This window comes from Pungitius pungitius, chromosome 5 (genome assembly GCF_949316345.1).
Source record: "Pungitius pungitius chromosome 5, fPunPun2.1, whole genome shotgun sequence".
NCBI lineage: Eukaryota > Metazoa > Chordata > Actinopteri > Perciformes > Gasterosteidae > Pungitius > Pungitius pungitius.
In genome coordinates, this window is record NC_084904.1 from 18,506,293 (window position 1) to 18,530,136 (window position 23,844).

General features: G+C 46.8%; 1 protein-coding gene across 3 annotated transcripts; it reads left to right on the forward strand.

Moving 5' to 3' along the window:
• The first annotated feature begins 2,050 nt into the window (after positions 1–2,050).
• gnb1l (guanine nucleotide binding protein (G protein), beta polypeptide 1-like) lies at positions 2,051–23,151 on the forward strand. 3 transcript variants are annotated; one of them, XM_037483330.2, is made up of 9 exons: positions 2,059–2,180; positions 3,326–3,435; positions 4,717–4,779; positions 7,307–7,463; positions 7,770–7,895; positions 7,987–8,149; positions 11,008–11,100; positions 15,956–16,171; positions 21,440–23,151. In XM_037483330.2, the coding sequence occupies exons 4-9, from the start codon at positions 7,342–7,344 to the stop codon at positions 21,716–21,718; spliced, it is 999 nt and encodes a 332-aa protein (XP_037339227.1). In that variant the 5' UTR covers positions 2,059–2,180; positions 3,326–3,435; positions 4,717–4,779; positions 7,307–7,341; the 3' UTR covers positions 21,719–23,151. The 3 variants fall into 3 exon arrangements, with proteins under 3 accessions (XP_037339226.1, XP_037339227.1, XP_037339228.1); XM_037483331.2 differs by lacking the exon at positions 4,717–4,779; XM_037483329.2 differs by lacking the exons at positions 3,326–3,435; positions 4,717–4,779 and having other exon boundaries at positions 2,051–2,180.
• The last annotated feature ends 693 nt before the right edge of the window (positions 23,152–23,844 follow it).

Below are 23,844 nucleotides of genomic sequence, written 5' to 3' on the forward strand. Positions count from 1 at the left end.
TTCTGGGAAACATCACAAATGAAGGAGGAATTTAACGTACAAGTAGAAGCAAGTGTGAGATAAAAAAAATAACAAACACATCCAATGGAAAACCGACTTGATGTCACCTTTGTTACTGCTGTACTTCATTCTATTGAATGAGAAAATGTGTCCAAACCTTTGACTGGTGTACTGTATACAAACACATCTCGGATTTGGTTGGCTATTCCTCTATGGAGTATATAGACACTTTGCAGAATGTCATTTTTAGAGTTAACAGTTACATGACAGGATTTATACCACTCTCGTGTCTGCAGTGAGTCCTGCACTTTACCTCAAGTGTCCAATTATTCCTATACATTTTTTATTGGGAATTCTAGAATTAAAGCACAACAAAAAAAAATTCTCAGTCAGTTGGTTTCTTTCAGTAAAGAACATTCTACCCGCTGGTCACTTGGGGCGGTAGCGCTCGGCGTCCTCACTTTGTACTCATCTTGGAGGACTTGTAGCACATGTAAGCACTGTACTGCGTTCCTGCCTGGCCTTTTGCCCTCCGCGGCCCAGAGTGCAATCCTCCCCGCTGCATGATGACAGAGGAGACTGCATCATATCGCTCCCGTCTATTTGTACCTCTCTGTGGTCTGGCTGTTACTCAGGCTGACCCACAGTTTTTCCAATTTGGTGATGATCTGTAAAGTGACCCGCCTGCCCCCACGGCGGGGGGTGGCAGGAGGAAGAGTGGGAAACCAGGGATTTCCTTACCCCCGCGGTCTCTTGGGTTGGATGGATGATACTGTATACAACGGAGCCGACCATATCAACCCACCCTCTCCTCCTGTTCCTCCTCCTCCTCGGACCCACAGCGAGACCAAGGCTCTGGCTCTCAAGTGCACCCCGGGCATTGTCCGACATACCCTCCCTGCCCCTGGGTAAGTTGAGATGCCAGGAATAATTAATGATGATGCAGGCCATGGTATCGGTCCAGGCAGGGCAGAAGACTCTTTCTCCCACCTCCTGCTGAGAGGTTGCTGTGCTGCCATCTCCATTTGCACTAATTGGTTTGAACCCATTGGCACTCTACAACGGAGACTCGCCCTTATTTATGTGTGTCAGTATGTGCTCGTGCATTTCATTAAGCTCATTAGTTAATTAGGTACACTGGTAATCATGCTCCACTTTAAAGGATGTGTTGTGACCCAACAAATATTGTGTCTGTGATGTTTCCCTGTTGAAGGCTGCTTAGGCCAAAATGTCAACTTTCCAAAATGAAACCACATATATACATGAGGTATTCCAGTTAAATGAGGCCAATCCTTTTTCTGTTGCAGGCAGATGATTTAGGTTTCTAACCCACAGTACTTTGAATGTTGTTCACCTTCTCCCATTGAGCTACCTATATACGCCTTATTGTTTCATTTCAGAGTGCAGGGGGACTGGCTGACTCTAATCCATGGCCACAAAAGAGGTTTAAAACACTCTGGTTTCATCTAATCTTCCAGCTCAGACCTAGCCGAGCTTGAAACTCGCTTTCTCCATGATAGGAATGGACAAATAAAGGTCTCTCCCAGTACTCCCATGAAAGGGGTATGTGTGCTCTGTGGATTAGGCCCTGTGTTTTCTCTGTCTCTCTTTCTCCATTAGACTGAAAAGGATGAAGAAATAAAGACTCCCCTGTTCTTGCAGTATTGTATGGCTCGGAGAGCTTTATCATTCAGTTCTGATGTGTTTTTTTTAGGTAGTCTGCGTGTTTAGAATCCCATTACAGAATAGCAGGACTATAAAAGAGCATGTATCTCAGGGGTTAGTATTCACAACGTTTTTGTAGTTTGAATTCTCCAATTCTTCTCTACAACAGAGACGAGACATGTTAAGTGACACCATCAGTCATCATAATAAAATGTAATTAGATGTTAGAGGCTGTTCTTAATATATTTAAATCCTATAAGGACCCAAGATGTTACACCGGAGACACTTTATACCACATGTCGTACATTTGAAATATTAATATGAACGCAGCACACTGTTTTAGTAGGAGACATTGCGCGCGAACGAGAGACCGGTGCACGTTCTATTCAGGCACTTTCGTGGGCAGCTCATTCTCGTCTAAACGGAGGTCCTTCAGGTCCCGGCGCATGTTTTCAACCCTCTCCTTCTCACAGCTCCTGACAACTACCCCCAAAACCCGGTGTGTCACAGAAATGGTATTTTGTGCAGTTTTGTTAAAGCGTTGTGTCTTTGCTGTACTGTCACAACTTCACCCAGAGATAACGCCAGTAGTGTCACAACGAGGCGTGACGTTGTGTGTTTGTCGGCGTTTGTTGTCGGGAGTTGCTAGCTTGTTGCTAACTTAACGTTGATCTTGTTGGAAACACGAGTGGCAATTTAAATGAAGCTAGCGCGCAGGGCATGTAACTTGATTTTTATTTTAACGTTAACTAATGAACGCTGAGTATTAACTTAAAGGAGCCCCGATGACACAACAGAGAGTCGCGTACTGGAGTTCACAATTTAAAATGACAAAATAAGAAAAACGAGAGCCATCAAACCATTCCAATCAAATGCAGAGTGCTTCATTTATAACGTTTGTAATTAGCATGTCAAAATCATCTATTATAATCATCATCACGAAGAGGGCTGCACTTTAAGTTTATCACTTTCCAAGCTTGGTTATAACGTTAGATTCAGACTGGGAGAACTCAAGAGTGGATGAACAATTATGTCTGTTTCTTCCTGAACTTCTGCCCTCACTGTCCATGAACGAGAGTGGCATTCATATTCCACACTGGTCTGTGAAGTGCATTTAATATGTATTCATATTATCTATCATATTCAAAAAAGGATCACGCCGCCTCTGTCGAGGTATCGACTGCGTGCTGTTTGGATGTGAAATGATCTCCTGTATCCAGCTTCCACTCACAAAAATATGGACAAATTCCCAACTAGGTTGTACGAGTAATATTTTCTCCCCAGCTTTGTTCAGTTAAAGGCGCACTCCGGAAACTGAACTGGGACGACGTACAAACAGCACTCTGTCAAACGTTTCACCATCCATTACTTCGCCTCGATGCAGTCACTCATCACGTGCGTGAAGTTGACTAACAGTTGTAACACGGGGCGGACGTGCTGCTTGACAAAGTGTAACATCTTGTTGTTTCCTGTGTGTTCTTTGTCCTCTCGAGGTGTTTTTTGTGGTTGTGACACAACGAACATTTACCCGTGTTCATATTTTAGCCGTATGGACAAAATCTCTGTTGGTCCAAAAGCCCATTAAGCCCTTTATAATGTTTGGAGATGTATAATGAAGACACTTGGGCTGTCAACCCTCTTGTGTCTCTTTTTCCTCTAGTGTCCAGGTGAATGACCCGATGGAGGAAATGGGTGATAATGCAAACAGATAAGGCTCCGGGTACCTGTTGAACACAGCCAGGACCTCCTGAATCTGGACCCTCTGACACGGTGCTCAATCAGTTCCTGCTTCAATGACAACCACAAGGCATTGAGCTCTTATCTGCAATGGCCCCCGCTTAGCATTCACGCCATTCACGCAAACAATGCCACCTCTTTCCACTCAGTGGATCTGTGACTGACAGTGGGTGTCGGTGCACTTGTGTCTTAGTTCAACCTGCAATGCGACGCTGGTCTGTTTGTCCAGTCCAGATAACCCCAGCAAGACACAATAAAGGGCGTGTGTCTTCCCCGCCACTTCCCATGTTGTTTGTCTAACTGGACTTTTATAATGGACCTCGCTCTCTATTTGGCACTTTGGTTTCCTCCACAGGAGGATCTGTATTATATTGGTGGGAGGAGGGGGGGGGGTGGAGCGGAAAGGCTGACTGATGATCGTAGAGCCAGCTCACCGCCCACTGACCAGCCAGCGAGGTGGAAGTGGCCCCTTGGCAAAAAGGTCAAAAGCAGGAAAACCGCAGATAAGACGTAATAGCTGAGGAATTAAGAAGTAGCAGCAATGGACGGCCCTTTTTTTTTTTTTTTTTTTTTTTTTTTAAGCTCGTTGGCAAAGAGTACAAAAAAGAAACACTACTGGTGTGAAGAGTTGGCTTTTTGTTGGAAGCTCTACGTGCAGCCTTTTGAGTTCTGCCCATTCTTCTTCAGTTTTCATCACGCAGCTCAGATCTCATATTTGATGAGGCACATATCAGCAGTGGATCTTGGGATCCCATGCCTCCATAATGGCCCGTGTGAAGCAGGGGCCTCATAAAGCTTCAGTAATAAACCCCTGTGATCAGCACTCCCCTCCCTCAGTGCTCTTATTTATGAATGGCAGAATTTGACGAGGGGGCAGCTTAGGCGGGTAGCTTGCCGATCACATGATACGAGCACTAAAGAGCCGAGCCGAGGAATGTGGACAGGACTCTCCCTTCACCAAAAAAAAAACTTTGATGCCCCATATCATAACGAATACCCTCTCTCTTCCTTCCCTCCCGTATGTCCAGCAATGTCGAAGGGGCAGAACGGGTGCAGCAGTCGGGGCTGGGGGGGGGGGGGGCATAGATAGTGGCTGCGTTTGATCTGAAGGTCGCCAGCCCCTTGCTGGTGTTGAGAGATCCTTGGCATACGAGGCTGGCTCTTATTTAATAACATGAAGGGGAAGCGGACCTTTCTCTCATAATTAGGCCTAATTACCCAGTAGGTGTGGACAGACGGCCCAAGAAGAGACAAACTGCCTTTATCCGTGGACTTAGAGTCAGATTACCCCCCGAGCTGTCTTATCTGTTACAGGGCCAGCAGGAGCCTCAGTCCTCCTCTCCCGAATCTTCCCACTGGCTCCCCTATCCAGCTCAGGTATATTAATCAGTCAGTCTGATTTATTGCGCCCTGTGACGAGGCCTAGCTGGTGCCTGAGGTTTTTCCCCTTGGACGTGTTCAATAAGGCAGTTCGCTGACCTATCGGGTATTCGTTATCTATTACTCCGTCACCTTATAGAAAGCTTGTTGTGTTCATTAAAACCGCTGGGCCGGGGGGGGGGGGTTTCGGGGACCTCAATAGAGCGACCAGAGGATCCCACCAACCTCGGCTACTTACGGGCCGCTGCCCCCAGACAGCATCCTTGCATTCACCGGTGACCTGCTGGCGAGGAACAATTTAAGGGTCCTTGCAAGTAGATTAGAGGGACATCCTGCCACCATCTTGTTTGTTTACAGTGTCCGTCGCCCCCTTCCTGAGCTGCTCGCATGTTTGCATTTGGGTTTGTGGGCGACTCGCTTGCAGCCACCACAGCAGACCCATTGTTGTGGGCAACTCGGATTCCCCGGAGAGGCTGACGCCTGGAAAACAGAAGGAAAAGTCCAGAGAGGAAGTATTAGCAGGGGAAAAGTGGCCATTTTTACGCCTCTTTTAGATGCGAGTTTTGTTATACAGTTCCCGAGTCACCTATCCCCCAACTGCTGTCGGTGATTGACAGCGGAAAGTCTCCCGGGGGACAATGAAAGCAGACAGTTTCGGGCTGCCGGGTCCGTGACTCACCGGCGTCATGCGGGCCTGCTGCGAGAGGACAAGGGGCGCTTAATCCACCTGTTATCAGAGGGAGCCTCACCTTGTCACACTACTCGTAGTCACAGGGCTCTGGCTCAGGAATGCGGTGTTACCCATCCATTCACAGCTTGACTTATAGACCCTCGCTAAAACACCGTGGACGCTTTTTGATATATTTTTTTTTACATACCTCACAATAACAGGTTTGGACAGTTGTGGGCTGAAGGGTTTCCTGCTGGTTTAGTTCAGCGAATTGAGTAATATCTAATGGTCAACGTCTTGTACGAGCGGCCATATGCTGGGAACCTCTCCACATCGATACCGAATGTATTTTTCTTGATAAATGTTCCATATTTGGATGGATGTTTTCCATATATGAGACAAAGCAAATCAAAGCTCTGATTTGCAACCATTCAGTGTGTCTCCCCAAAGTGGTAAACTGAGAGGAAAGCTGATGGGACGACCGTCCTCTTTGAGTGCGTCAGACTGCAACGGCGTGTCCTTAATTAGGCAGGCCGGTCAGGGGTCTCCGTCTCTCCGCTTCGGAGAGTCACACGGACAATTTAACCACTAACCTCCTGGAATGAGTCGCTCCTGAATGCTTCAGGCTCCAGTTTCAGCGCCTACCGATTGCCGGGGGTTATGATAAGTAAAAGTGGAGGTGTGTGTGTGTGTGTGTGTGTGTGTGTGTGCGTGCGTGTGCGTGAATCGTCGGGAATCTGCAATATTCATTCAATCTGGACCTGAACACGGGTGTGGAGCATAGTTCCTGTAGGCCGCTAGTTGCTTAGCAACATCACAGGCCGGGCAAGACTCGAGTCTCGCAACTTACAAAAAAATACACGTTGATTTAAGATGTAGTTTTTAATTGGTGAGAATTATTGGGAGGTGGATATTTAGGGTGAGCTAATTATCTCCTGGATTTATCAATCTCCACATTTTTCCAGGGTATTATTGTGCTCTACTTTACCCCTGAAACCTTAAGCGGACGACTGGGCCTTTTGTAGAGTTGGCGAATTCAGAAATTATTTTTGGACTTCCTTAGAAGGAAGTTATTTACTTTTAAAGTCTTCAAGCGTGAAAGCCAAACCCGCTACACACTTTTAGTTAATTGGTAGCTTAATTGTTTAATTGCATCAACGTTTGTTCATCCATTATTCCCCTTAACACTGAGACGGCGCGATTGCGTCGCCTTTATACAAACATCGTATAGTTTAAACAAACCGTTAAAAGACATTTACATAGTCATTTAAACATCAGAAGCAGAATTTGGATGGATAGACGTCTGTCTGCTGTCTAATGCGTCCCTCACATGTGAATGGGCTGCAGTCTGGTGTTGACGCATCATTTCCTCGCAGCATACCTGCGGTCGGTTGGGTTTCCTCGGCAGCCCGGCCTACAAACGACATAAAAACACGAGCTGTTGCTTCTGCCTCTGGGAAAACGGCTGTTGATCACTAAAAAGAGTGAGAGGCCCGAGTCTGCGTCTGTTTACAGTAATTTAGCTGTCAGGCGCCGTGATTTATGACGTATTGAGTAAGAGAGGCGTTATCAGGTAGACTAGGAGGAGGAAGACGGAGAGAGAGCCACAGGGTTTGTAGCTACTGACAAAAGCAGATACAGAGGGCGCATTAAACACAACTGTCTGCTCAGCCAAAGGCCTCGAGCAAAGATGGAGCTGCTTTCCCACTTTTTCTGCTTTCATCTTATTGTCTTCCTCTGAAAGAGGAAAAGTCATTCATGTTGAAAAGACCCAGTGCGGTTAAATATTGTAACATTTTTACCGAAAAACTCTTCATTTTCCTGCCGTGTGTTCCTGTTGGCACGGTGACACAGGTTTGCGGGCCTCCTCGCAGCCACACGTCGACCGAATGACCGAAGGGATGTTTCGTCCCGCTCCGTCCCCCATCTACACCCTGAGGGGGGCCGGTGGGCCCCTCAACACCCTCCACTTCAGCTGCAAGGGAGGGAACACTCCCCTCCTGTTTTCTGGGTGAGTCATTCATCTCAACATTCATGGTGTGTTTCTTCCCCCTTCCTCAAACAGTGAAGATGTGAAGAAGTTTGTTCATCTGAAGCACATTGGTACCAAACCAGCTCATCACGACTCACTTATATTGGCTTGTTTAGCACCACGCAAACAAAGGTTTCCATGTTCTTTTCAATGTTTGTTAGTTTAACGAAAACAAAAATATTTTTGTTATTTTCCGTTGACTTGTAGGTGAGAGCAGTGGAATGCTGAGTCATATTTATGTGTGCACAAAACAACAAACAAAGCATGCTCTTTGTTTTTCACCAGGTCGGGGAAGGGCGCCATCCATGTGTGGAACCTCGACACCAGGAGAGCCGAGAAGGTCGTGGAAGGTCACTCTGGTCACTCGGTGGTCTGGGTTGGCACGCTGCAGGAGACGGATGCCCTCGTCAGGTGAGGACGGTTCGCTCGGCCCTCTCTCCGCTTTCCCCAAAAATGCAATGCGACCTCCGTCTGTCTGTCGTTCTCTCCGGCGGCGGAGCAGTCAGGGGCGGGACATGCGGGTGTGTCTGTGGGATCTGAGCGAAGGTCGTGGCGAGGTGACGGACTCCGTGTGGACCGGCAGCGTGGGGTTCTGCCAGTGCTCCGTGCTGGAGACCAGCCCCTCGGCGCGCCTGCTGGCCTTCGCTGGACATCAGACCGAAGAGGTCAGACATCAGGAATGCAATTTGTTTCTGTGTTTTTATGTGTTTTAGTCCATTTACACATTGGTAAACAATCCATTATGTAGACCACACTCCTCACCCGGTGCATGCTGAGATGTGCTATAGCTCTAATATTACTATTTTCTGATGAATATAATTACATATCAATGGGTATACCAGCCCTGCTTTTGTCAAATTTTATTTTATAAAGACTAAAGATTCCCAATTTAGTTTAGAAAACAACCAGAGAACCGTAAGATAAATTTTTCCAATGACACATGTTGTGTATTCAGCGAAAACGTGCTTGAATTTATCGGCAGCAGGTGGGGAGGTTTGATGGTTAATTGGTCTGTTGAGAATAAAAAATGTCAACCTGTATGAACCCAACCAGACTTGCTGCAGCCTGTTTGACTTAAAGTGTTTAGTACGTTAGTGGAAAAATGGAAGGTCCAAAGCAATAGTTTGAACCCCTGTCATCTTTTCCTTTTACCACACTGTGATCACTTGCAAATGTTGTGACCCGTGAACCTGATATTGCTTTCATTCAATCGGGGGGGCGGACAGCATACTGCTTTTAGTCACTGAATGCGCTCAGAGGACTTGTAGGTACGTAACCTAAACAGCATCCAAAACAAACCGGCCTTCGTGTCATGAGTCAGCATGAACCGAGTAAGAATAAGAACCCAATACCTCCACCAGCTAAATGTCAGTTAATTTGGGCCGTGGCTATCCATGCCAGTTGTTGAATGTGTTTGTCTAAAACACCATCTGGCTTTTTGAAGAAGTTGATCATTCCTCTTTAGAAGGTAACTGCTTCTTCGGGTGAGGATAGAGTGAAAGCTGGACTGACCGATGGATTACAAAAGAGACTTCCTAAAGCATGAAAAGATGTACCCTCAGCGGTATGTCACGTATCTAATACTCCCCACAAGCCTGCCGGGTTTTGTGTGGATCGAGACAGGATGGGAAGAGGTCAGCCAGCGATTCAGCCATCTTTTATTGCCTCTAGATTCATGTTACTTGCTCTGTGGTGGAGGATCCACACTTGAAAGGGACGCAGCGGTCACCTGATCCAGCCAAACGTGCCTCTGCTAACCCCAGTCCAGCAGGCCAGGCATCAGGGCGCCTGTGACTCCCAGCACCTCAATAATGCTATTGTCCCAACAGACACAGACAGAGGCACACACACACACATGCGCACAAGTGAGACTAAAACGCGCCGCAGACGATTTGGTCATTTTGGTCTCGCCGCCCCATTCCACGGGCACAACTGAGCACGACAGATGCTTATCATTTATATGCAAATAAAACGCCCACGTAGGTGAATTCCCTCATAAAAACGACACACACGCACTCGCAACAGAACATGCACAATGGTGTGATTTTAGTCCCTTGTGCAAAATGCAGGTAATATTTAGGTTTCCCACTGAGAAAACGGATTAATAATTTCCTGTGTCGGGTAGTTTTAATGCGTACTGCTCACAGTGAGATCGCTTGCCGCCGTGGCAGGAACATGAATTAATAATGTGGGTGTTTTATTTATGGGCGGTGGGATGCCACACAAGAACAGTGAACACCTGAGGCAAAGGGAAGTCCTTAAAGACCCTCTTTGTCAGGCACGCAAAGGTAAACACTACAGGACAGATGAGGCCTAGCGCTAAAATACAGATCGCTCCCTTAAAGGGATGTTTAATCTGAGGCCTAATGAGGATGAATATGCGGATCATCAGCGCGGAGGGAAGTCCAAGGAATGAGCTCTGGTGGGGATGTGGATACACACACACACACACACACACACACAGGCACACAATTTATCACTCGCTTCATTAGGCTGTGTATTTTATCAGAATCAGTGCCAATGTGTGCAGGAAAACACCATTCATGTCACGGGGTCGGGCTTTAGCAGGATTTATTATAGACAGGGGGGCGGCTGCTCTGCCCTGATCAATGGTACTGTACTGCTGGTCCTCGAGCACAAATGCACATTTAGGAGGCTAACAAATATATTCCTTTGGCAGACGGCTTGTAGTCGTTTAAATATGTTTGTCCGTGCATATATATATATATATATTATATGTGTGTGTGTGTCTGTGTATTTATGTGTGCAACAGGTTCTAAAAAACATTAAAACCTAAATAATGAAATTAAATAAATTGGAATAAAAGCACATTAGGATGAATTTGATAAACTCTAACTTCCTTTTAGCCTCAAAATCAAACCACCGTAGAGTTTTTGCATAATCCAAGTTACCCGAATCGAGGCTGCCAAACAGAATAGCATGTTAATGGCCTTTATGTAGCTCACTTTTTCCCCTCACTTTTTTGCTGTATATTAGTTTCAAACCTGCAGTCTTCTTCACGTGTTGCCTCAGGTCATTTAAAGCCATTTACCAGACCAAGCACAGCTCTCTGTGGTTGCAAAAAGCTTGATATGAATGTAGAAACGTCCCCTGCGGGTTAACAGCGTCAGCTCTTTTCCGACTTGTTGCTGTTGTTTACACTGGTACCGATTGTAGCGCCGTTAGCCGCGAGCCACTGGCTCAGCTGTCAACATGTTAGGAGCCGCGTGTAAAACGTACAACCTGCTTGATTTTTTTTTTTCCACATATCCACTTGTACTTCCCAAGCCGAACATTGTCTGACAGATAAAATGACATTTGTCTGTAAAGTTAGCATGCTACCATGTTAAACTAAGATGACGGCACAATATGTGCTACTCATCAGCGTGTTAGCATTGTCATTGTGAGCATTCATTTAGCATTTACAGCGTCACAGTGCTGGCATGGCTGTAGAACACGGCTATCGACAGGTCAGCTATATGGTCCGTGTGTAAAACTTGTAATCATCTTGTGTTCCCTTCAGATCAAGGTTATTGAGCTGCCCGGCAAGACCCCAGTCTGCACCCTGGTACCAGACGCCAAGCTGGGGATGGTCATGTGTATCAAATTGTGGCAGGTAAGCACCAGGCACTCAAATATGATGTCATCAAAAGTTCCTACAGTGTTTTTGACTTGGCTACAAAACAGTAATACTGTTTCTTTATGACTACAACTACAAGTTCAACTTGCGCGCTTTGGGAGCCAATATCAATAGCAGTAGATCATCTTGCATAAAAAAGAGAGAGGAGGAAAGAGAAGGTAAACTTTGCATAGCTGCTTCATTCTGATTGGCCGTCGGCTCATAACGAGACACAATAATAGAAAAGTCAACAAAAAGGCACATGAGAGACGCGGCCCATGATTTACAGCCCAACAACGTGTCCCGGGCCATTTTTTCCCAAGGGTTTCTCCTCAGCTGGCACCGAGTCCCAACACTGTAATTAGAGCGCGTTTGGAAGGGCTGTGGGGTTCACGGCCATATATCAGCCTGCAGCTGCACATCCAATCTGATCCCAGCAACAACGAAAAAAAGAGGGTGGTTTTGTGTTTTGCAAATGGTGTCCGAATAGCTTTTATTTTCCAGCCATTAAGGAAAGCCTGTGATTATTTCCATGGTTAATTATTATCGCTTTGGGAGGCGCGGTAGGGTTTCAGATTTACGCGAGATGTTATGAATACATTTTGTGTGGCTGTAAAGAAACAAGCAGCAGCAATCCAAAGGCAGCTTATCATGTTGAAGCCGGGGGGGGGGGGGGGGGGTGCGGTTGGTGGCCCGCGCACAGTCAGTATTCCTGTAATACAAATTAGTGAAATTATTGTGAAGATGAGTTAGAGCCTCAGAATGCACGCTGACAATTGTGTGTTCCTTTTCCCCTTTTTTTATTTCCCACCTTTCATCATCTGATTTATGAACCGAGGCTGGTTCAGCGTTGAGTGCCAGGAAACATAATGATCAATTATATCATTATGAATTCTATAATACCATTGTAGTACAGCACAGGCAGCTGTCTGGCTTCAAAGCAGAAGGGCCCAGTCTCATTCCTTTCGAGGCAGAGGCGTGTTCATCAGCTACAGTGACTGAGCGACTCGAGAGGTCCACGTAGTGGGACGATACTGAAATCCCAGTCTGTGTGTGCGTATATGTGAGTGTCTAAAACTTCTTACAAACTTCTTACACACACACACACACAGTCTGGATCTCCACCCACACATCTTGTCTGTCATAAGAAAAATGCTCACTTGTCTTTTACATCAAATGCTCGTGTGCCACCCACTGTTTCCTGAACCTCACACAGCAGGAGGCAACAGCTGAAACCGTCATTTTCTCTCTCCACGCCGACTCTCTCCATCTCACACACACACACACACACACACACACACACACACACAGCCACACGCTCTCCAGGATGAAGCCACTGGCAATTATCCCCTCTCGCCATCCCTCCCTTATTTTTTCCCACCATTGAGATGAGAAGTGATTATCCTCCATTATTTCCTAGACGGTCTCACCAACAGATTGATTGCCCGGCCTTTAAGCCCTCTCTGCTTGAGTTTGTGGAAAAAAAGTTTTAAAAGCAGTGTTGAACTGCACTTTCTGCTCAGATCAGCTTCCCTTTTTGCAAAATCCCACCCAGCCTTTGCTCCCCGCGCTGCCCAGAAGGTGTCTCGAGCTCCTACACTCTGATTTCTCTGCATCCGATTGGCCGCGAGGCGGCGAAGGGGAGAAAGTGCCTCCACATGTGGGTCCGCCGTGTCCGGGGCTCCGGCCAGGGGGACAGTATTGATGTATGATGTGAGAGGCTTTCAATGTGAACAGAGGCTGGCGGGGGAAAGGAAATGTTCCTATACAGATATCCATCACTCTCAGCTCATCACCTTGCTGCCTCGTGGCTATGACATCATGGTGGAGCAGGGGTCTAAAAAAAAAAAAACCAGAGGGAGCGATTGGTTCCTGATGTCGAAAGCAGCGCCGGCCTCAGGCCTGAGCCGGCGAACACGTTGCACCCCTCAAAAAGGAAATGGCACTCTACTGTTTGTGGAGCATACATTCGGGATACCAGACACATGCGTCTTTTCTAATCACATTTAGATTTGAGTTGTATTTGGTTATTTGGCCCATTGATTTGCTGTGAAGTAAACTGTAAACGAGACAGAACTAAAATCCTCATAATCAGCTGTTTTCCATTCATCCTTTCAAATTGAATATATTGAATATGATTTAAGAAAATGCATAATAGAAAAACACACATGCACTAATATTTGATCACAGATTATGACCAGGATGTTTCTGTCAAAGCCTTTTTCCTCTTACGTTTTTTTCAAAGAGTCGACTTTGATAACCCTTAGAATGCGGATTGTCACCTAGCTCCATTCTATCAGGATGTTTTGTCTTCTTTGATTGCAAATTGACTTTGTCTTTGCTTTCTGGAACGTCGTCATCCAAAATAAGCCATTTGAAGGGGAGACCTAAAGCGCGTTTTTTTTTTTTTCTCCCTTTTATCTGGCACTTCATGGAGCGAATCATTCATTTTTATTAATGAAAATAATCCTATGCTTCAGGCTAGATAGAAAACAAGACTTTGCTTTTATTCATTCTGTGTGTGCACTAAATTTATATTGAGCTGCAAATCAGGGGAACTTGGCCCGAATAGCTCAGCAATCAAAGCTATTTGATCTTATTTGTGACAGCGTGTCTTAGCGCCTCCCTTGGTTTCATGGGTCGTTTGTGTTGCATCAGAAGGCATTTCACACCATTTTACCGAAAGCGATTGTTCTGGAAAAAGACAGAATGAAGGACATTAACAAACCCTCGGAGGTTGTCTGGACTCCCCTTGAGTTCTCGTCGATGATCGAACTGGACCCTGGTGCCCTGAAACCACCGGTCCAGTCTCATCTGGAAATAACGCCCGACCTGCTAAAATGGTTGCAATTTTCAAAAAGGCCTGCAATTGTACAAAATACGCGGATGCATCACATTTTTAATACAGTAAAGTACACAGGGTCACTCGAGCGCTGACCAGGCGCTGTGCCTCTTCAGCTGGGCCGTCCCTCCTGGTGATGAATCTCCTCCCAGGGCCCCGGCCCCACTCCAGCAGAGAGCCCTCTTGTAGAAAGGCCTGTGGAGGATATAATGAATTAGGTGTCCACCCAGGGTTCCCCGACCTCCGACCCGTGACATCGTCAATCAAGGCGGTCCTACGTTCAAGTGGAACGGTGGGCCCCAAACCTGGAACGCTGCGCCCGGGCCCTGCCGGCAGGCTGGGGGTGGGGGGGGGGGGGGGCGGCGCTGATTTTCACTTGTTTTTATTTGTTTTCATAATGCCTCGGTGTTCGTCCTCGCTGATGTGTTTGGAAGGAATACACGACTCTGTCTATAATTTGTTTAAATCTGGAAGAAGAGAAATATAGAGCGTTAAGTGAGAAGAGGACTCGAAGATGGATGAAAAAAATGGCAGACGTGCCCCCCCCCCCCGCACATATGGAAAACATTTCTTTCCACTCCTCACTTCTGCAGGGCAGGGTGCTTCTGCTGGGGTCCTGGTGGTATTTTAAAGCAGGCATGAGTCGGGGGAGAAGTGTATGTGGGTGCCGCGCGGGGTCCACGGGCGAGCTGGTGAAAGGGTTGTTTGGACAACATTTGTTCGGGTCCCCACCGCGCACTGCACGTGCACAGAATATTTTTTTTTGCAATTTGTTCAAAGAGTCGCCCTTTGCGTCTATTTATCCATTCCTCCTCCGGTCCTTCCTCTCGCCTCTGCAGCGATGCAAAGATGAATGAAGCCCCCCCCCCGGGTTTTTATCAGTTAACCTTTGTGTTGGTTCACAGAGGTGATTTACAGTCCGACGCTTCCAGCGGTTGGAAGGATCCACTTTATTATTCTCTTTGAATTTGAAATTGCTTACTTTTCTCTAAAAATAAACAGCTCACTGCTGTACATTTAGTGTTTGGTGACGGTTACTCTGCATATATCTAACTGAGGTGATGGGGGTTTAGGTTCCACCTCTAGCTTGTGAAAAAGCATATGTTTAGAGGTGAAAGTAATTAATTAGTTATTTGGTTGATTTATCAATCAGTCGATCAGCAGAAAAAGGAGTATTATTCATATTATAAATATCAAGCTCAATTCCCAGACATCTTCTGGCTGCGGCTTCTCCGATGCTTCTCTGTCTCGTTGGATTTTAAATAGACGTAATCTGTAAAACTTTGATGAAAAAATAAAAAGTAATTTATTTAATAATCAAATCTTGAAATACTCGTTAGTTGCTTCTCTAATGCATTTTTTTGTTTATCAAGGTTGTTATATTATAAAGTGAATAATTGAAAATAATGAGGGGGGGTTTCAAACTTGCATCAATAGTAATGGTATGTAAAAAAAAAAAAAGTATACAATGCTATTTTTTATACTTAAAAAGAAGAAAAGGTATAGATTAAATATACTAAAACAACGCACATTATATTTATATCCACTGTGTGTATGTGTGTGTGTGCGCGTGTGTTTTAGAAATAAACTACACATCTTTAAGCCGTTTTTTGTGTGTGTATTTTATATTACAACTCAGAAGACCGCACTTTGAGAATGATTCGCGGTCCGTTCCTGCAGTTTGAGGCCACGGGCTTCGGAAATATAGATGAGGAGCAAAGTGAGGAGTGGTGTAATGGAGTGTTGGAAAGAGAGAGAGAGAGAGAGCGAGCAGCAGCAGCAGCAGCAGCAGCCTGACGAATGGAGCCCGCAGCGTCTGCCCGAGTGTCAACAGGAGCTTCCAACGTGATAACCTCTGCTCCGCTTCCAGCGCCACGCAGCGGTTTATGAGCTTCTTTTTTTTTGACTGCAGAACTCTCGCCTCACATCTTACCCTCGCATTACTCTTCGTTGTGCTCTCTTCCCATCTCACCCCCCTCCCTCCTTATCGCCCCCTCCCTCACTTTCCAGCCCGACTCGGGTCACGGGCCGCTCCTGGTGGCTGGATACGAGGACGGTTCCCTGTTGCTGTGGGACGTAACCCAGAGGTCCGTGCTGAGCCGAGTCAAAGCCCACCCGGAGCCCGTCATGTGCCTGACCTTTGACCTCCAGGGTCTGAGGGGCGTGTCCGGCTCCTCCGAGAAGCGACTCTCCGCCTGGATGCTGGACGGACAGAACAACCTGCAGGTCAGCAGAGGACACGCTGGGGGGGGGAAGTGTAGTGCTTTGGTTGGGCTGGTTTGGTTCTGATGAACCCCGACAGCTCTGTTGGTGTTCAACTCTATGAACTATGATGTTTGTCAATACGCTGTCAGGTTGGGTGAGCATTGCTTTGGAAGCTCAGTATCTGGTGGACATTCTTATTAATTATGCAGACAATTTGAAATATTAATGTGGAGGTCCACTTGTTAAAGTTGCCATTTGAACCACTTCCATGCAGCTCCACTTTAAACCATTTATTTTTTAAACAGCGTATCCATCTCTTTAAGCTTTTAACTGCTCATCCATTGCTTTTAGCTTTAGGGTTTATGCACATAATTGATTCAATTTGTTTACTTTTTAGTACAATTTCAACCATTTACCCAATCAATTAACCACATGAGTTCTATTTCGATCACAACGTGTTGTGTTTAGCCGATAAAGCTCTCTGATTTTTGTTTAATTTAAATGAGACTAAACATTTTCAAATTAGTTGCACTTTCTGGATTTAAAATGTCAGTGTCCCGGTTGAGTAACCATTATAATGTTGATCCGGCCTCCTGAAGTCTCCCTGGTTAAGCTCCTGAACCACTCCCTGCTAACTAAGAGTGTCTTCTAAATGTCACTTTTATATGACATGGCATGGGGGGGGGGGAGGAGGGGAGGAGGAGAGTAGCATTTCGCAAAGCTCTTTTGGAAAACATCAGGGGCCAAAGAGGAAGAGGCTCAGTGGGGCTCCGGGGGCCCATAAATCAGCCGCTGGTTACACAGCGTTGGCAGGGCCAGGGGCCAAGGGCCGGGCCGAGGCTGTCACTCCGGACTCAAACCACCCACCGACAGACACGCAGACACAATCGCACATCCGCGTCCGTTTGAATCGGTCTGGATTACGCACACGCATTAATGAACTTCAAGCCTGAGCGTCTTCGCCCCCCCCCCCCCCCCCCCCCACACACACCCTCACCCCGCCCCCCATAGCTTAAATTTGTTTCACATTAAAGCCGGCGCTACAGAGGCTCAATCGCCTCATTTGAAGTTCTATTTTCTCTTGATTGCATGAGCAAAAGGGAATGCTTCCAACCTTCATGAATCAGTTCAGGGGGGAACCTGAAGCAAACCTAGTAAACTCCTGAACTGGGGGCGGGGGGGGGTCCTTCTTTCCAAGGCTCTTTTTTTTTTGTAATACTTGCAAAGCCCCACTTTCTTTCACTATAACTATGCTTCTATAAAAACACTACAAAGAATTTGATTCAATATACCAAAAACAGGAGGAGAGTAGTTATTTGGTTTATTTTTGCTCATGCAACAAAATATTGATTCAGCATGTAATCCAGGATGAGGATAACAGGAAAAAAGCACAAGGAGAGGGAAAGGATCCAACAGGGGCTTTTAAATTATCCTGAAGTGCAGCTCAGTGTGACGTCCAGACAGCCGTCCTCAGTTCTTCCCACAAACGTATTTTTGTGTGGCAGCGGTGTGTGAGGGGGTGGGGGGGGAACCTGCCGGGTGGCGGACCCGGGCCCTCGGTCCTGACGGACGACCCGTGAGAGGCAATAAAAATATCAAAACCTCGGAGGCCCCTTAACCAAACAAAAAACACATCTGCAGTAAAAGGAACAGTAGTTCACAGTGGGAGGCTGCAATAAAGGCTGAGGAGGCCATAAGTGCCACAGCATCCCACTTCCCACAAATTACCTCCGCGATGCCGTGGAGTACAGCGGAACCGGCCCGGTAGGGAAGATGGATGCCTTTTGTGAAAGGGAGGAGAAGCTGGATGTGACACAACGCAGTGCCGTTATGATTTAGTGAAACTGAGGGGCTGTGAAGTGAGCTTATCAAGCCCAGATAAAGGCAGACAGCCTGAGGAATGGAGGTTGATGTATTACACATGGCTCCCAGAGGCCTTTATCTCCCGTTTGACCTTGCTAGCCCTGAATCTTTTCATAGTAATATAAGGCATCATCTTCAGGGTTTTTTTTTCTTTTTTTTTCTCCTCCTCGCTCACATTTTGGGGAATGTGTCATGGTGAGGTTGTGAGGGCGCGGGCGTTAGGGTTTACAAGCCGTTAAGCCGGCAGGACACATATTTAGGCGTCCACTCAAACGCATCAACATGTGCGGTGACGTGTTCCTCCGGGAGAGAGAGAGAGAGAGGTCGCGGACTGGAGAAAGGTGTCAATCAAGCACGGGGGACACGCCGAGACTGGGACTGATGACAGTTCTCTACGGGTGGAACTACTATGCAATAAATCCACACCTACCCCCCACTGCAGTCGCTTTAGTGGATTCTCGGAGCAGTCAGCAAATCCTGGCGTGTCCTGACTTTCAGGTCCAACCCCAGTCTGATGTTGAGCTCATGTGTGTGTATATGAGCTACTGAACCCCCGTCCCCCTCTTCTTCTTCTTCTTCTTCTTCTCTTTTTATTTTCTGAATGAGACTGCTAGCCTGTTTGACACACGCACCTCCTGTCAGCCAACGCCAAGCTCCGACAGGCGGGGTGACAAAAGGCTGTAATCTCCCGTGTGAGCCAGGGACAGGGCGTGTCAGAAATACCTGCGAACCCAACCGCTATGCGCGAGTGAGTGAGCGATGATGGGACGTTTCACGCCAAACATCCGTGCCAAGACCGGGGAGGAAAGACTCAGGAGGAGGGGGTGGGGTGGGGGGAGAGGGGGGGAGGGGAGTGAGGAGGCCTCCTCTGTCGTTGAGACGAAAAGCAGCGAGAACGCAGAGGAGTGTGAGTCAGCGTTGGATCTGTCGTAGGCCGCGAAGCGTCCGGGCCGGGAGCAGCTGCTCAGCAGAGCTGCTCGGCTCCTGACAACTGAGGCTGGAAGCTGGCGTTGTGTGTGTGTGTGTGTGTGTGTGTGTGTGTGTGTGTGTGTGTGAGAAGCGTGTGGGCCCGGGCCGGGAAGGAGTGTTCAAACAAAGACGCCGAAGCCCAAAGACGGGCTGCAGTGGTGTGAGATGAAACCGTCCGTGCTCCCTGGTTCGAGCCACTGGGTTTCATTCCAGATTCAGACCTGGTAAATGCGACGCTGAAGTCAGCAGTGCCTTCTGGGTATTCATTCAGCAATGGTGTGGCCCGAGAGCAGGAAAACATTACATTACGTCAGACTTCCCTTTAAAGAATAAAGAGAAGTTATCCACAGGTTCAAGTATGATGCGTTTGTGGTCTGGAACTAATCATTTCCATTATCTAGTATTCTTTTTCGTATTAATATTCGTTGGTATCTATTTATCATTTAGCCTATGGAATCATTTTATTTCTTTGGTCTCGTCCCAAAAATGGGAATGAGGCGTCTTTGCTTCATGGCCAAGAGTTTTCGGTTGTCTGTTGACCCGTGTGAACAGTTAGTGCAGCTAAACACAAGCACTGGAGCAAAGGCAGCCCGGCTGGGTCCAAATGGTCCTGCTGTTTTCGAAGTAATTAAGAAAACAACTCATTCAACCAATCGTGTGCCTCATCGTTGTGACTCTGGTGCTGCAGTGTTATCACAACATAGCTGTTTATGACAAAACTCATATTGCTATGTTAGATTTATCATATTTATTAATCTGTTGATCATTCCTAAAAATGTCAGATATGGGAAATAAAAATGCAATTACAATATTCACAACGTTCCTTAAAAAGAAGTGTCCAACTAACAATAACATATATTCTATTTAATCCTTTTTACTAAATAAAACATCTAAATGAATAAAAAAATGTGTTGGTGCTTATTTTTCTGTTCATCAACTAATTAATTATAAAAAATCTGTGTCACATGCAGCTTAGGAACCGACATGAGCGCCATTCATTTTTAATTAAAGCTCGGGACAACGTTAGCCGCCTATTTTCCCTTTTTTTCAGACTGTAGAAAGTAAAACTAACCATCCAGCCTGCGCTGCTGACTGACCATTACTCCATCATTAGCCTTTCACTGCTCACGACTGACCCTCTAAATGAAACAAATGCCGTTTCCTGACACAAACTATGGGAAGCAAAACAAACAAAAACAGACACTTAAAGCCATCATTATCAGGCCTCTAATGCAGACCAGATGGGGAGAGGTAGGGGCATACCAGCTTCTCGAGCTAATAACAACGCTCCAAAGCGGTCTTTTTGCCCCGCGGCCTTCTTTGCATCGGACTTGTTCGGTGTAACCGAGCGACCCCACTCGCTCGATGGTGGTTCCAACCGAATACACCAAATAAAAGAAAGCCGTCCCGTCCCTGCCCCGTCCCGAACTTTCTCTCGCCGTGTTTTGATCAATGACATTCCTCCTCCTCTCTCTCTCTCTCTCTCTCTCTCGCTGCTGTGCATTCCACTTCATCCGCTCGGGCCACGAGTACCTGGCTTATATCTTCCACATGCAGCTTGTAGATGGTTCCTGCCCGGGAACAGGAGCACGCAGATAAATTCTCCACCAGTCTCCTCCCATGCGAGGCCATTAGTCTCCCTGGACACGGCTTATGAAGTCAATTATACGCTGTCCAGTTTGATTTCGGCTCCCACATCCAGATGTTCGCGTTCCCCGGGTTCCTGCGGGTCCAGCCGAGGTCCCTGGTCTGCGGGAAGAGCACGTTCGCTCCCCAGGAATGCCCACCTCAGCGGGCCCTTTTCAGATGGGGATCTTTGCGGTCGTTCATTATCGTATGTCCGAATGTTGCCCCTTTTTCCAGAGATTGATACAGTCCTGAGACGCTGTAAATCACAGGGAGAGGGGGCTGTGGCTAATCCTCAGCAGGCAGACGGTACAACGGTGTATTTATCGGGTCTCTATCGGGTCTCTATCGGGTCCCGCTGACCGGACCTTTCAGTGGGAATGTAATTCATCAGAGGCGCTCAAAGGAACACGGCATCTGCAAACAAGCGCTTCAGCGAGAGGGTCTCTCTCTCTCTCTCTCTCTCTCTCGCACAAACTGTGACAAAGGTAATTCAAGCCCCGCTTCCAGAACCCCCCCCCCCCCCCCGCTCCAAACCAAACAGTGGGACGCGGAGAGATCTACTCGCGGCCCTCGTGGCGTAATGTTTTATGGCCGACGATTGAGTCCCAGGAGTCTCCGGCCGGGTTCAACAAGACGTCCAGCCTCACGCTTGGACCTCAGTCAACAGATCAGCTGATCGTCTCTCCCTTTCGCTGTTAGTGTCGGCCTCGGTTTCCTAGACGGCGACCCACTGTCCTGAATTGCACGAGCAATAGGTTTGTTTGTTTTTTTGCAATGCGTGTATTTGATACACAATAAGATCCTTTGCCTCTTTTTGTGATTTTACAGCTCCAGGACTACGTTGCCCTGGTCAACCCCGGGGTCTCCCAGCTTTGCGTCAGGGGCGACGGCAGACTCCTGGCGTCGGCGGGCTGGGACCATCGGGTGCGGGTATTCGGGTGGAAGAAGCTCCGGCCGCTGGCGGTGCTCCAGTACCACACCGACATGGTGCTCAGCGTGGCCTTCTCCGACCACCGGGACCCCGGGCAGAGGCTGCTGGCCGCCGGGTCCAAGGACCACCGGGTCAGCCTGTGGTCGATATACAACGAGGGAGCGCACACCGGCTGAGCCACTGGGAGGACAGTTGGACCTTTAATCAATACTTCCTGCAGGTGTTGACCTGACACAAAATAACGCTAGAAGCCGACAATTCAGTAATAGCCAATGGACAAGTGGATATGTGAATATATTTAGCTCCTTACCTCTTCATAGTGTTGACGTGTGGAAGTAACCACCATATATAAATCATTGTTTTGGAATTAGGAACCTGGTGAATAATCCAGTTATGATTTTAAAAAAAGAAACTGCTCATGACTCCATTTGTCCACGTCAGTATGATTTGAAATGCATCATTCACAACAGGCAGCTGATGTTACCTGATACGGTTAACACTGCATCCTGCTACGGGATTCATGCAGAAGACACTGGGTTAAAAATATTACCCTTAACTAATTTTATTTTGTTCTCAAATGAACTGAAATGTAAATCTGTGATTTACTTTTCCAGGCACATTGTACCATTTTAATATACAAAGTCCTAATGCCATTCTCTCAAACAATGGGTACAGCAATAAAATAGAAATAGTGAGTTCTGCATTTGTAACATAAGGGACCTTGTTAACTCCTTGTTACGTAGATATTTTACAGTGTCTTAAGTTTTCTTAAATAAAATGTCCTTTAAATGAGAGTTAGGTTGAAATCAAATAGTTCAACAGACATCCGGCGTCTTTTTAGTCAGCCCGAAGCCTTTTTGTGAGGCTCTGCGCGGCTTTGTGATGGCGTTGACTCGTCTGATGGGAGATTCGCTCCAGCGGATCTGAATCTGAGCAATACGGCGCACCTGATCGGCTGTGTAATCTGGTGTTGTTTTTCTAGCGGGTCTTTAGCTTAACACACTGGCCCCTCCAGCCTGACCTGAGCTGTTTGTCAAACAAGGTTAATCACAGCGGTGGCACGAAGAACAGAGATCTGTTGGTTTAGTGCTGCTGCTGATCTGCAGATACTCTCCTTCTTCAGCATAATCTCTTTGTGTGCTGGTTTTCTTTTCCAAATGTTCTTTGTTAATCTTAAAGGTTAGTACTGGAAGAAATTACATCGCTGTAAACATGAAGCTGAACTGAAATCAGCAACAAAAAAACAACTTTTAATGTCCTCTGAAACACTTTAAAACAAGACAATTGGTAACTTCCACTTTTACTTTAAATGTAAAACCAAATACTGATCGTTTTCCGTCAACAAGGACGTGTTGTTTTTCTCTCTTTTTGTCTCTAATAATACATCTGTGAGTCAATGAGCAGCGCGGGACCTCGTGTGCTGCAGCCCTGCTCCGAGAGGCCGGGGCTTCAAACGCTCCACATTCTGCCTCGTGGAGGCTTTGTCTCGCGGGACGACCCCAAGTTGGGAAGCGCAGCTCTCTTTACAGGAAAGGCCTGAGAAATCAAAGAGCCAGAATAGCATAAAAGCCACAAATCATTAGTGACCAGAGGAAAGTGAAGGTCACAAGCTGCCACCATCATTGAGAAAAAAAAGTGTATTTTTTTTTTTTAATTGTTTTTTTTTACCTGCAGTCAAAACTTGTAATTGTGATCATTTGTGGGGTTTAGATTTTTTTTTTTTTTTTTTATGAAACATGAACCCCGTAAGAAAAAAAAAGGCTCTTTTTCCGAGTGCCTGGTTTTAATGGCGTGTTTTTCCTCGTTGCCCCGCGGAGCTCCGGCTCTACCTTTTGTGTCTGACCCCACTGGTGACATCTTGCATTCATAACAGCTTCCTTACTCTCCTGTTGGCTTTGAACAAACACTAGAGGTGGCGCGGGCCAGCTTCCGTCCATTCTCTGATAAATCAAATGCTGCGGTCATTGGTGCAGATGTTTTCTGAATGGGGCCGACAGCAACACGCGGGCCTTAAAGAGTGCTTTCTGAGGTGGTGGAACTCATAAATCACTTCATAATGGTTCATTTAGGAAGTCAATAAACGCACGGGGGAGACCGTGTGCACAATAGCCCCCCCCCCCCCCCCCCCGTGCTTCACTTATCACCTAACGTGTGTCTCCCTTTGGCCCTCAAGGTCAGAGGTCAGCCTGGCTTTGGGACGGGACGTAATCCTTTTTGTTGCGTTGGTGGGTGGGTGAGTGCGTGACGCCGTCGCCCCCCCAACCCCCCCGAGCCAACACTTGACTTGTTATTTAGAAAAGCT